Source organism: Pteropus medius, unplaced genomic scaffold, assembly GCF_902729225.1.
Source record: "Pteropus medius unplaced genomic scaffold, Ma_sr-lr_union100, whole genome shotgun sequence".
Taxonomy (NCBI): Eukaryota; Metazoa; Chordata; class Mammalia; order Chiroptera; family Pteropodidae; genus Pteropus; species Pteropus medius.
Genome location: NW_024352149.1, coordinates 3994935 through 4008211, shown reverse-complemented (window position 1 = coordinate 4008211; position 13277 = coordinate 3994935). Strand labels below are relative to the sequence as shown.

The following is a 13277-nucleotide window of genomic DNA, read 5'->3' as shown; positions in this document are numbered from 1 at the left end:
TTTTAATCTGCATCAGTTTACTGGGTCTGTTTGTTTCTTCCTTCACAAAGTCTCTAGTGTGTGTTTTCTTTCCGTTGCAGCCTTCTTGCTAATTAAAGACCTAATGTTCTCTTATAGTTTATGAGATCCAGCCTACCTCCACAATACATCTCAGGCTGCCTCACTGCAGTCGTGGTGGGCTTTTCCCTCTTCTTCCCCAGCATTCTTGTACATGTGGGTTCCTCTCTATGAAATGCCCCTCCACCCACTCGCTGCTTGGCAAGCTTCCCATCGTTCCTCGGTTTCAATGGAACTTTTTCAGAAAAGTCTTCCCTGATTAACCTTTTGAAATCCAACCCTACACACACTTACACACTCACACTCACTCAGTTTCTTGCTGTCACAGTATTTTGTAAACTATTTTAAGGATTTTAAATTGTCTCTTAAGAGCATTGGGAAGCAGTGAAGGATTTTAAGTGGGGAAGTCTTATGATGTGATTACGTTTTCTGGAGATCATTCTGGAGGCCGTGTGAGGAGTAGATTATAGAGGCAGGGGTGTGGGTGGCAACGGGAAGTAAGATACCAGTCAGCAGGTTAGCAGACAGTTGTAGTCTTGAGGACAGATGGTGGTGGTGGTGGAGATGGAATGGTCTGGATGGATCGGAGATACATTCTGAAGGTAGGAATTGCTTGTATATTAAATATGAGAGGTGAAAGAAAGAAATGAAGGCCGGCTCCCTGGTTACTAGCTGGCGGAGTGAAGTGCATGAAAGAGCCATTTACTGAAATGAGAAAACCTGAGGAGGAAGGAGTTTAGGGAAAAAAGAAAGTAAATATAGACATGGTGTGCTATGCCTATGAGACATCCGTGTGAAGATGTTAAGGTGGTTGGACAGAGGAGTTAGGAGTTGGGAACCAGAACTATAAAGGCGGGATATAGATGGTTCTTTAAATTCCACGGGAATGAATGAGACCCCTCAGACAAAGTATACAGAGAGAAGAAAAAAGGGCCCAGGACTTTAATTTTGAGGCAATTTCATTACTTACAGGTCGGCAAATGCAATTCGACCAGGGGGAAAACCAGTGTAGTGTCAATGGCAATTTGTCAATGGCAAGGTTATTGGTGACACTAGAAAAAAAGCCTTTTTAGTTGAGTGGTGAGGACCGATACCAAATCTGAAAGAAAATGTTAACAAGCTATAGCTGTTAATAAGTACATGAGCATTTCTTATATTGTTCTTTACACATTTCGGTATGTTTGAAATATGTAAAAATTTTGAGTGAAAGGTGAGTAAGTGGAGATAGGCTTTAGGCAAATTTTAAAGAAGTTTTGTTCTGAAAGTTAACAATTGCATGCGAGAGATAGTTCATTTGGTTATCAGATTCTAAAGTGTATAAGAAAATATTCCATTGCTCATGAGGAGCTTGAGATGTTTATTCTCGTGGGCTTTTCAAAAAAAACAAAACAAAACAAAAAAAACAGCAAGTAAAGTAGAAGATGACTGCCTCCAAAAACTACTATCAATACAACAGCCTGTATGTGTGGCTGCCTTTCAGTGTCTAAAATAAAGTGCTAAAGTGTATTTCAGTAAAAGAGGTTTAATGAGGGTCAAAGCACAGTTCTAATCTTTCTCTCTTTTTCTTTAAGTTATATTTATCCTTCAAGGCCCAAGGCGATCCTCTGAAACTTTCCCTTGCTGAACTCAAATAGCACCTTTTGTTGGAACCATAGCATTTATAACTTTGCTAATAGCCATATTTTTGTCCAGAAGTGATTCATGTGGATTATTTGTCTCTTCCCAGCTATGTTAGAATCCCCATGAGCACAGAATTCAGGAGTGCATGCTGCTTTTGTTCTCTTTGCCATCCTAGCACACTTAATAAACGCTTTCTGACTAGGTCACGGCATTGCTCACCCAGCTACTGACAACTGGCTGAATGCCTAAGACACAGCAGTGCCTACCTGAGGGAGGGTTCTCCATATACAGTGTGTCTTTGTTGAACACCTTCTCGTCTTCATGATGCTTGTGGTTTTTTTTTTTTTTTTTTTTTTTTGGGCTTTGTTATTATAGAGCTCAGCACCAGAAGAGGAGCATGAGAGTCCCCGTGCTGAAACCCCCAGCACTGTCACTGAGGTCGACATGGATCTGGACAGCTATCAGATAGCCCTGGAGGAAGTGCTGACCTGGTTGCTTTCTGCCGAGGACACGTTCCAGGAGCAGGATGACATTTCTGATGATGTCGAAGAAGTGAAAGACCAGTTTGCCACCCATGAAGTAAATAATCTGTAGCTGAGGAGCGGGGTCTGTCCATCATGGCGCCTGTGCCTTAACCAGGGGCTCCACCCTGGTAGATAGTGTTACTGAAAGTTCGTGGCGTATGTTAGGACTTGTGATATTTAAACAGGCCTTTGTTATACAGTTGGTGTGGGTGATTAACTGTGCGTTGGAATTAGATTTCAGAGTTTAATCTTATTGTAATTTGTATATTCTGTGGAGCTACTGACAAAAATCAGTGCAAAGCACTGCTTGTTTCTGAAGTGTATTGTTATGGTTAAAACACAAATGGCTAATCAATACGCCGAATCTTTAGATTTTGAGTGTTCCCCCAGGAAGTGACTATTTTTATTTATTGTACAGTTAAGCGAATGTTATCTAGCGTTCTTGTACAATTTTATATAAGGAAAATTTCCTAGTATTTCAAAGATATATTATATTCCACTGTAGTGATTTGATTATGTAGAGTTTTCTTTTTATTGTTAAGTAGTTTTTTCGTGACCTATTAATTGACAGGCTTTATTTCCTATTCTGCTTTGAAAATAATAGAAAGGATCATATTCTTTCACAGTTCCTTTTGTGTTTTATTTATTATATTTTTTCATAATTTCATGTTCACAATCTCTCAGTAGTATGATCAGCATTTACTTCAAAATAGCTGGTATTATCAGATGTAATATTGTTCTCTTTGATTTCTTCACTTTTTTTGCTTAGGCCAGCTACTTATGTCCTATATTCAGAGCTTAAAAAGTTGGATCAAAGTCCACTTTATTTTCACTCTACGTGGCTACCTTTTTCTGTAGCTTTGATGTGTAGACATTAATAATTTATTAAGTCTCTCTGTTTTTTTTTTTTGCAATGAGCAACTCACAAATTATATGTACCTTCCTAGGCTTTTATGATGGAGCTGACTGCACACCAGAGCAGTGTGGGGAGTGTCTTGCAGGCGGGAAACCAGCTGATAACACAAGGAACTCTGTCAGATGAAGAGGAGTTTGAGATCCAGGAACAAATGACCTTGCTGAATGCTAGATGGGAAGCTCTAAGGGTGGAGAGTATGGACAGACAGTCCCGGTGAGTGGAAGCAAGGAAATTGGCACTTATTTTATAGAGTCCATTGCTTAGTTTAGCTCAAGTAAAGGTCTGCATGCCTGTGAAAGCTAGATAATTACAGAATTTGTCTTGTAAAATTTTGACTGTTTTCTTTTTGTAATGTTGGGATTTTGTATGGTCTTTGTTTCTCCTTTGGTATGTTATCCAAATTAAAAGGTAAAAGTTAGAGTACAGAAATTACCAAAAAGGAGAAAGACATTTCGTAGAGATAGTTATCGATTTGTAGTGTTAAAATTGGCTAACCCTTAACTCCATATGAAGACAGGACTATGTAGTCTTTATCTACGGTTTTGTTCTATAAAGCAGTCCCACCCCCCACCCCCCACCCCCGGGTTTGTTTTCTTTCTTGCATTGTGTATTTAGGAGCAAACTGCATTCCATTGCCATTTCCACCTATTTAATAAGCAGGAATTCCTGATTGAAGAAACAATGATTCTGATACCAATACAGGGTGCTGTTATTTGCATTCTTTGAATCGACGCCCTCTAGAAAGAAAATAAAAAAGTTTTTTGCTCGTTTCTATATTTAAAGACTAAATACTAACTTGACATGGTTAGACGGGAGTGCATTTCTTCGCCCCGTTTCTTTGCGGCCTGGAGTGTGTTTTTGGCTTTGCGAGGGGGAGGAGCAAGCGGGAGTAACGCTGTGCTCCTCCGTGGACAGGCTGCACGACGTGCTGATGGAACTGCAGAAGCAGCAGCTGCAGCAGCTCTCGGCCTGGTTAACGCTCACGGAAGAACGCATTCGAAAGATGGAAACTCGCCCCCCGGATGATGATTTAAAATCCCTACAAAAGCTGCTAGAAGATCATAAAGTAAATCTGGCTCATATTTCTTTCATACCTTATCACATATGAAAAGGCAGCACCTAGCATCCTCAGGGGCTGATGGCTTCTGTCATTAGTGTAGAGGTGGGATACTTCTTCAGTGTTGTCTTTTATTCAGCAGCTTAGAGGGTGGGGTTCATGGGGATGTGACTTTTCTGGGATGAAAGCGCAGGTGAAATTTTATATGGCTGTGTGTAGTTTCCTTAGGAAAGGCATAGCTTTCGTGGGATTATCAGGGTTGTTCGAACCTATAAGTAAGTGGTTAAGAAGGCTAGTGTGTTGGCATCAATGCTGTGTGTGGATAAAGAAGCAAACTCTCAGGTCTATCTGTACCTGATCTTTTAAGGAAAGCTACTGTTTCTTCTCTGATCTAGGAAAGTAACAGGTGCCAGGCAAAGAATCAAAATTTAGCAGAAAATTAAAGTTGGTCACAAATATAGGGGATAACTTTTCATAGTCAAGGGAAGGTGGAGTAAATAACCTGTCTTCAAGTTGTTTGAAGAATTTGATTTTTCAATGAAATATCTAGATAACTGATAAATAAAGCTTTGGGGATACTTTAAACATGACTCGAGAAACATTTGATAACACTGTTGGTAGTGTTTATATAAATTACCTATATACATACACCTTGAGACTTGCTGCGCTCTTCCCATGGAAGAGGTGAGAATGGAAGGCATCTGTGTATTCTTAATTGCTTTCCTGGGCAGCTAATCAGAATAGCGTCTGACTATCAAATAGCATCTACTTAACTCTCACTTTATACCACGCTGCACAAGAGAAAATGATCTCTGACTCTGTATAGTTAAGTTTGGGACATTTGTGATTTACCAATTCTACATTCTTATCTTAATTCCTAGTATAGACACTCAACTCATTTATGTTACTTTTTTATTTTTTTGCCAGAATTTGGAATAAAAGTAATGACATCCCACTTGCAATCCGTTATGACACTGCATTTTCAAACTGCTTTGGTTCATAATGAAATGTAAAGATGTATAATGGGTTTGTTTCATTAGTGGAACATTTAGGGTAATGATTGGAAATTCAAACACGATGCCTCATTAAATGTCCTTAATTACTATTGACAACTGAGTGGATTTTAAATAGGTAAATGCGAAAGAGAAGAAATAATGGTCTATCTTATTTTTTCCCCCCAGAGTTTGCAAAATGATCTTGAGGCTGAACAGGTGAAGGTAAATTCATTAACTCACATGGTGGTGATTGTTGATGAAAACAGCTGTGAGAGTGCCACAGCTGTTCTAGAGGATCAGTTACAGGTAAGGACCCCGAAAAGGAGGATGATTCCAAGGCACCTGTCGTCTGATAGCGACTACATGTTGCCCCTATTCTTCTTGTCCCATCTCACTGTTTATTTAAAAGAGCAGAAGAACCTACTTTAGGTTATGCTTCTCAGTCGGGGTTCCACACCTCGTGGGTTACAGGAGTACCTCGCTATCGTTCCTTTGCTTCAGCAGTCGGGGTAAATGGGTGGGGTTGCTTTTGGTCTCCAGCCACCTTGTGCATAGTATTAACAAGATTGGGAAGCACAGTACTTGTGGTTCACAAGCTTCTTGCTCAGAATTACTTGAGGAATTTGTTAAAATGTAGATTTCTGGCCTCCACACAGACGTGGATTCCTGAGTGGAGCCCAATGGATCTGCTCTTTAAAAAAATGTAGGTGCATTTCAAAGTTTGAGAATTTCAGCCGTGTAGGATTTAATATCCCTGTTTCTTTGGTAGATCAGTGTGTGAATTTCAACAATAGTTTTGGGAAGCCCAACAAATTGCTTCTTTTTGCACAAAGGCTATAGTATATTTTTGTAGGTCTTTTATAAAGATATTTATTGCTATTTCATTTGAGCAATACTTGAATTACCAAGTACAATGTTGCCAGTTTATGATTTTCAGTAACTTTCAGAATATAATTTCATCACATGAAATTCCTTTTCAAAGTTGGCCAGTGGTTCTGAAGCTTGGATGCAGAAGTACTTAGTTATTACAGTAACCTGAGAGGTAGGCATGTCTGGCCTATTTAACATGGAGGAAACTGAAATATATAGAAGTGAAGTGATGTCTCAGAGACTTAAATAGACAATGAGTTTTCCTGCTGAGACTGGAGACCTGTCTTCTGGCTCTAAGTTTTTTACCTTTTGCAGTGTAAAAAGCTATCCCTGGTATTAAATATCAAAATAGGATACTACAAATTAAATAATTCTTGTTCATGTGTGACAAATGTAGAAATAAAATTTAACATTTGTTAATCATTATAAAATGGTAAAATAACTTATTGAGAAAGCCATCATGAAGAATGATTTTTAAAAATTAATCGTCTACAGCCAGCTACCCTGAACACGCCCAATCTTGTCTGATCTTGGAAGCTAAGCAGGGTTGGGCCTGGTTACTGGTTAGTACTTGGATGGGAGACCATGTAGGAAGACCAGGTGCTGTAGGCATGAAAAATAAAAACATAAGGGATTGTAAGCCGACAAGGTTCTTGCAATCTGTGAGGTCAACCAAGGGTTGCCTCGCCTAAAAAAAAATTATCAAACTTATTTATTTAGTATTGCTAATACTTGTAACATTCCGTTGCTAAGTTTTGTAGAATTTTCTTTGGATCATGCAATGTAAACAGAACAAATCGATTAAGTATTTTTTAATAGAAATTCTCTCATTTAAAACAGTTTTTATAATGTTAAAATTTTTTTGTAATTTTCATACTACTGAGGGAAATATTTTGGCATGTGAAAAGAAAGTGGATTTTTTGGCATATGAAAGGTGGTTAAGAAATTACTGATGCACTGAATTTCATCATAAAGATAATTATAGCCTGAAACAAACTTAAGCACAAAAAGTAGAATTAGTTTTTCTCATCTATAAATTTATAGGATTTGTCTATATTATTTTAATTTCTTAAATTTTATTTTATTATTAGTTTCAAGTATACAATTCCTTGGTTAGACATTTATATAGTTTATGGAATGATCTCCCTGATTACTTTATCTTCCCTCTGGCTATCTGTACTGTTTTAAAGCAACTTTCATAGAAATATATTTTTATAAATTGTTAGTCTGTAATAGAACAACAGATGCCAAGAGTTTCTTTAAGGTTTGTAATAACTGTCTCTTAAGGCTCTGTTGCAAAGGATGGCTTTTTCTTTTACTAGAAACTTGGCGAACGTTGGACAGCAGTGTGCAGGTGGACCGAAGAACGCTGGAGCAGGTTGCAGGAAATCAACATACTGTGGCAGGAACTGTTGGAAGAACAGGTATGAAACTGCTAACCATATGGTCAAATGGATGGTGAAAAGGAACATCCTTCATTATGGCATTAGAATAAAGTCTTGCTTACTTTTCTTCTAAAGGAACATTTACAAGTAATTATTTGTTATTTTTAATGTTAGAAACTTAACTGGATTTCGTTAACCAATGTCACCATAATAAATTTTTAAAAAGTCAGACTTGTATCCCTTTTATCATGAAACTTCTTAATAGAGATTGTAGTATATGGCTCCCTTGTAATAACAATTTGATCTGTGTTTAATATTTAAAATGTTAGTATTTAGATATGCTACTCTCAGGAGTTGCTTGACATTATAATTTTCATTGCATTTGTGTTGGGTAATGTCTTTGAACTGGTATCAACACAGTGCCTAACATGTGAATTGTGCTTAGAAAATAAAGAATAAATGAATCCACTCGATAATTTGTGAACTTTAAATCACAAGAATTTTTATTGAATTTTAACCAGAGTAACTACTGAAATTAACTGAAAATATTATTTAGCAACACCATTGACTTAATATTTGGTTAATAGTGTATTTTTTCCACTAAGGATTACCACAGCAAATGAACCTTTAGCACGAAGCTGCTGCCTTAAGTTTTCAGTTAGAGTGGTGGCCCTTTGCTCACTTTGTTCTTCCAGAAAAACAACCATTAAAACAGAATGCAAATAAACAAAACTTTTCTCCCCAAACGCCAAACAGTTGTGGTTTAGAAAATAAGCAGATACTCTTCCCACATCTCTGTCTTCATTTTGATTCTTTTAAATGTATTTCATTTCCATCCACAAAAAGCAACTATATTCATTTCAGGGGATAAAAACAAGTGTATGATGCTTTTTGGTTTACTAAATGTGGTTGCGGAGAGAACATCTTAAAAAATTGGTTGCAAAATTTGTCCCAAATAAATTGTTGATCACTACCCCCTGCCCTGAATTATTGGTTAGAATCTTTCTATTAAGAATCATAATGGAACTGATCCTGATTTCTGAAATATTTACATTTTACTTGACAAATATTTACACTTACTTAGACCCCTGTATTCAGACCGAGTCACATAGATCAAGTAATTAAAATTTTCAGTAATGACAATAGGAGATTTAATTGCCAGAGAAAACCATTGTGTTACTCTTGTACTAAGTAAACTAATTTAAAATTTGGAAAGAATTTTAATTTGGTAATTAAAAACATTTAAAAATAGAGAATGGCTAGTATTTTGGCCAATATTTTCGGTTAAAAACTGACCTTTGAATGGCTTTCTGCTAGTGATACGGAAGGATGAATCTTGTGAAAAAGTAGAATTTGAAGCCAATGTGGGGACTTAATCTAGAGACAATTTGCTGTTGCAGGGAATGAGACCAAATCAACTGTATCTGAATTAGAAAACCTTTCAAAGGATGATTGTGCAGACGCTTTAAGATGTTAGAAATGGGCTCTGAGAATTAGCTCCAAGCTTCTGCAGCATTGGCCAGTTTTGTGTGGCATGGAGAATATTCTGTAAAGGACTTCATCCTACCTTTTCCACCTCAATTTCCCACGTACCCAGCGCTCCAACCCTGAATTCTCGGTTTGTAGCTCATTTCTAGACTTAACACCACAAGAGTAATTAATGCTAGTTCTTTCTCTCTGTTCTGTTCCAATGCATGGCACCTCATACATTCCTCATGGTTCTTGTTTTCTTTTTTTTTGAAAGAGTGAATCTATTTCATTTGTTTCCCAGTCTCTGTGTTTTTGTTTAAGGTATGGCATCTTTAAAGCCATGGAATGCCTTTAAACTCATCTCTTCATTTTTAAGTTCTCCCCAGCCATGAAATCATCTACAAATCCCCTTCTTCTTCTTCTCCGGTCTCTAAACTGGATGCAATCTCTTTTGTGGTGTCTGTACTTTCTGTGTTGTGCCATAGTTATTCCTGTGCATATCTTATTACACATGAGGGAAGGATCCAAATTCGTCTTTTATGTTTGGTCTTCATCTTTTTTTGGTGTGTGTATGGCATTTAGAGGAAGAGTTGTTAAATAAACTGATAAATAAAACAATTAGAGAAAGAATTAATTGCAAACAACTAAGATTTTTCTCCCCTAGCCCTACAGAAAAGGGTTTCTGTGGTACACACTATACTTTGGGAAGAATGATCTCAATGCAGCCATGTTGTTATCCACCCCTGCTGCAAGTTTTATCTGTCTACATTACTAAATATCTTCTGCCTAAAAAAACATGCATTGTTGGCCAATGAAGTTTAAATATTCTTATATTGGCTTTGGACTATCCTCCAACTTCCTTCTCTAACCATAATTGCTGTTGAACCTGGAGTATTAGTGTGGTTTTCCTGAATGCTGCTGTGGAAAATCCATTGGCTTTGGAGTATAGGTCTTTGATCTGGCTCTTCTGTTAACTAGCCAAGAGATCTTGGATATATAGCTTGGCTTCTTTCTCTTTCCTCCCTGAAACGAGGGGCTGAGACAGACAATCTCTGAACTTCCTTCTGCCTTCAGAGAATTGTAGTGTGACTTTTTTTCAGAGACTTGAATAGCTGGATTTAGCGTTTTAGATCCACCTACCTCCCTGAGAATTTGGTTTAGTTATCCAGGTGTGGAGCAAATTTCAGGTTGATCTGTTGTAAGTATGAGAGGGACAATATCTTTAAAAAGATGTCTTTCTGTGTCATTCATGCCTCAGGCTTAGGTGTTTGAAGTCCTTCTTACCCAAGATAAAGGTGAGGCCTCTAATAACAGAAAAGCTAGAGAGTGAATTGAGTTACCAAGTGATTCCCCAAATATATTTCTAACTTTTGTTATTATTTGTAGTGCTTGTTGAAAGCTTGGCTAACTGAAAAAGAAGAGGCTTTAAATAAAATCCAGACAAGCAACTTCAGAGACCAAAAGGAACTAAGTGTCAGTGTTCGGCGACTGGCTGTAAGTGATGTCATTGTCAGCATCTGTCTTCTAAGCCGGCGATATGTTTTATATAAATGGTTAATACAATTTAGTAAATACAGAGTAAGACTCATTACCTAACACTGGAATGCTGCCATGTAATTATCTAGAACCAGGAGTCTTATGTTTTAGTATTAGTGAATTGTAAAGCAAGTACATTTTACTATAAAATACACATGTTTAGATTTCCTGACTGGGGAACAGGAAGATAAATTTCTATAAATATCTAATAAATATCTGAAATACTAGATTTTGAAGGAAGACATGGAAATGAAGCGTCAAGCGTTGGATCAGCTGAGTGAGATCGGTCAGGATGTCGGTCAATTACTTGATAATCCTAAGGCTTCTGGAAAGATCAACAGTGATTCTGAGGAACTGACTCAGAGGTGGGACTCTTTGGTCCAGAGACTAGAAGATTCCTCTAACCAGGTACCTTTTGCTTTGGGTAATATGTTGTGCCATTAAGTAGAAGTTAAGTATTCAGGTTGGCTTTCTGCAATAAAAGAAAAGTAGCTAAACTAAAAAGTTGGTTCCTTATACCTAGTTTGTTATAAAATTGAAAAACTGACATGAAAATCCTGTTTTCTAAAGTAAATTCTAATAGATTTTCAAAAAACTGATTAATATCCAGTAATTTAACCCTTAGTAACTGATAACAGATAGACATGAATCCATTAAATTAGTGGTCCCCAACCTTTTTGGCACCAGGGACCGGTGCTCCTATGAGAATCTCATACCTGATGATCTGAGGTGGAGCTGAGGCAGTGACGCTTGTGCTGGGGAGCAGCTGCAAATACAGATGAAGCTTTGCTTGTTGGCCCACCGCTCACTTCCTGCTGTGTGGCCATGACCAGTACCATTCCGGGGTTTGGGGACCCCTGCATTAGATGATCTTTAAATCTTACATAATCTTATTAATTTAAACATTTTAGTGAATTGATCAAAAATACACTTGATCTTAGCCAAAAGGCCAAGAAGCGATAATTTCATCAAAAATAAAACTTTGGTTTGTAAAGTGTAATAACTCGAATGTCTATCAACAGATGGATAAACAAAATGTAGTGTATTTATGCAATGGAATCTTTTTTGGCAATAAAAAAATGAAGCGCTGATACATGCTGTAACATGGATGAACCTTGAAAACATTATGCTAAGTGAAAGGAGCCAGTGACAAGATTCTATGTACTCTGATTCTGTGTGTATGAACTGTCCAGAATAGGAAAATTCACAGAGACAGAAAGCAGATTAGTGGTTGCCAGGAGCCAAGGGGGAGAGGAGAGTGGGTGGTGCCAGTTATGGGTTCAGGGTTTATTTGGGGGATGACAAAACTATTCTGGCATTAGAAAGTCGGCATGGTTACACAGCTGTGAATATGCTAATAACCATTAAACTGTACATTTTCAATTATATCTCAATAAAACTATAATAAACCATTAAAACTTTGGCTGATTTTATTTCAGGTGACTCAGGCTGTAGCCAAGCTGGGGATGTCCCAGATTCCTCAGAAAGATCTTTTGGAGACTGTTCGCATAAGAGAACAAGTAACTACAAAGAGGTCTAAGCAAGAACTGCCTCCACCTCCTCCGCCAAAGAAGAGACAGATCCCCATGGATATGGAAGCTAAGAAAAAGTGAGAGCAGACAGAATTTCCAAACCCAGTACTGTACACAATGTATTTTGTTCTCGGGACTTATTTTGTACTAGTTACTAGTTATCGTTATGGAAATTCAACTACGGAACTGCTCACTACCCGAGTCTTCTCAGTATTCTCCTTGGCGCTGGCTAAGCCTCTGCAGCATCTCAGATGGTTTTACATACCCTGTGTTCCACTCGAACTGTGTCCTGGAACCCCTTTTTTTCCTCCTTTCTTATTTACCTTGGAAGGATGTGATTGTTCGAGATTCTTTATTTACTCTTTCACTGTTACAGTTCTGACAATTTTGCTTTAGATAGATCGCCGTATTGTTTGTGAATCTCCTTCCTCTTCTTGCAGTTAAAAAAATAATTCAGGAAAGTAATTCCTTTATAGTCTCCTTTCCCTCCCTTCTTTTTCCATGTTTTCTTTCTTTCCTTATTAATTCTTTTGCCAGATTCACTAACAGATTCTTTGTGTTGGGCTTAAATATCTTTGGCATAAAATACCTTTTCATCTCATTGATTCAAAATAAACCTGGGATCTTTAGAAGAGGAATCCTCTCCTGGCATATATTGAGCTTTTACTAATGTCAGTCACTCTGTTAAGCTCTGCTGTGTCCCAGGTACTGTACCCCACATGCACCATAGCAGTTAATCCTCAAAACATCCCTCAAGTAGTACTGTTCTTCTCTCCCCTTTACAGTGTAATCTCAGTGGTTGGGTAAATGGGCAGTTAGTTTTGCCTGAATAAAAATGATATGATTTCCCCAATTTACCTTTTATTAGATAAGGTGAGATTCCAGTTTTACCATATGATTTTCATTTCGATAATACGACTGTGTTTCTGCCTCCCGATAGCATCTCCTTGCAGGACTCGTGTGCCTTGGAGTTGTAAATAGCGGCTGGAGAACTTTTACTTTGGTAGCCAAGGCAACAGATGAGGAAGGTTCTTCTGATGTTAATATTACCATAGACTTTCATTTCCAGAGTGTTTATATTCTGCTCAGTATATCTGGCAATGTGTCTCTCCAGTGCTGACTTTGTACATCTGTAAGCAGAGAAGGTTCTAAAAGTCTAGGGTACTTATTATAGGTTCTGGCACCATCCCGATGTGTGTGTGTGGAGTGGGGGTTCCCTGCACCAGTAGATAATTCGTGGGTTACCAGCTGGGTGTCCCGTAATTCAGTTCAATTCTGACACTTATTTACTGGGAGACAGAATCACATGCCATAG

At 37.8% G+C, this 13277-nt stretch overlaps 1 protein-coding gene and 1 pseudogene across 9 annotated transcripts in view; both read left to right on the top strand.

Annotated features, from left to right (window-relative positions):
* UTRN (utrophin) overlaps window positions 1-13277 on the top strand; it is a 446059-nt gene that overhangs the window by 111719 nt on the left and 321063 nt on the right. For all 9 annotated transcript variants that reach the window (XM_039846978.1, XM_039846975.1, XM_039846976.1 and 6 more), the window contains 8 exons: window positions 2053-2256; window positions 3149-3330; window positions 4033-4183; window positions 5356-5475; window positions 7362-7463; window positions 10281-10388; window positions 10659-10838; window positions 11870-12039. In XM_039846978.1, coding sequence (XP_039702912.1) covers window positions 2053-2256; window positions 3149-3330; window positions 4033-4183; window positions 5356-5475; window positions 7362-7463; window positions 10281-10388; window positions 10659-10838; window positions 11870-12039 — 1217 coding nt within the window. The remainder of the gene's footprint in view (window positions 1-2052; window positions 2257-3148; window positions 3331-4032; window positions 4184-5355; window positions 5476-7361; window positions 7464-10280; window positions 10389-10658; window positions 10839-11869; window positions 12040-13277) is intronic.
* Window positions 6527-6651, top strand: LOC120589445 (uncharacterized; annotated as a pseudogene).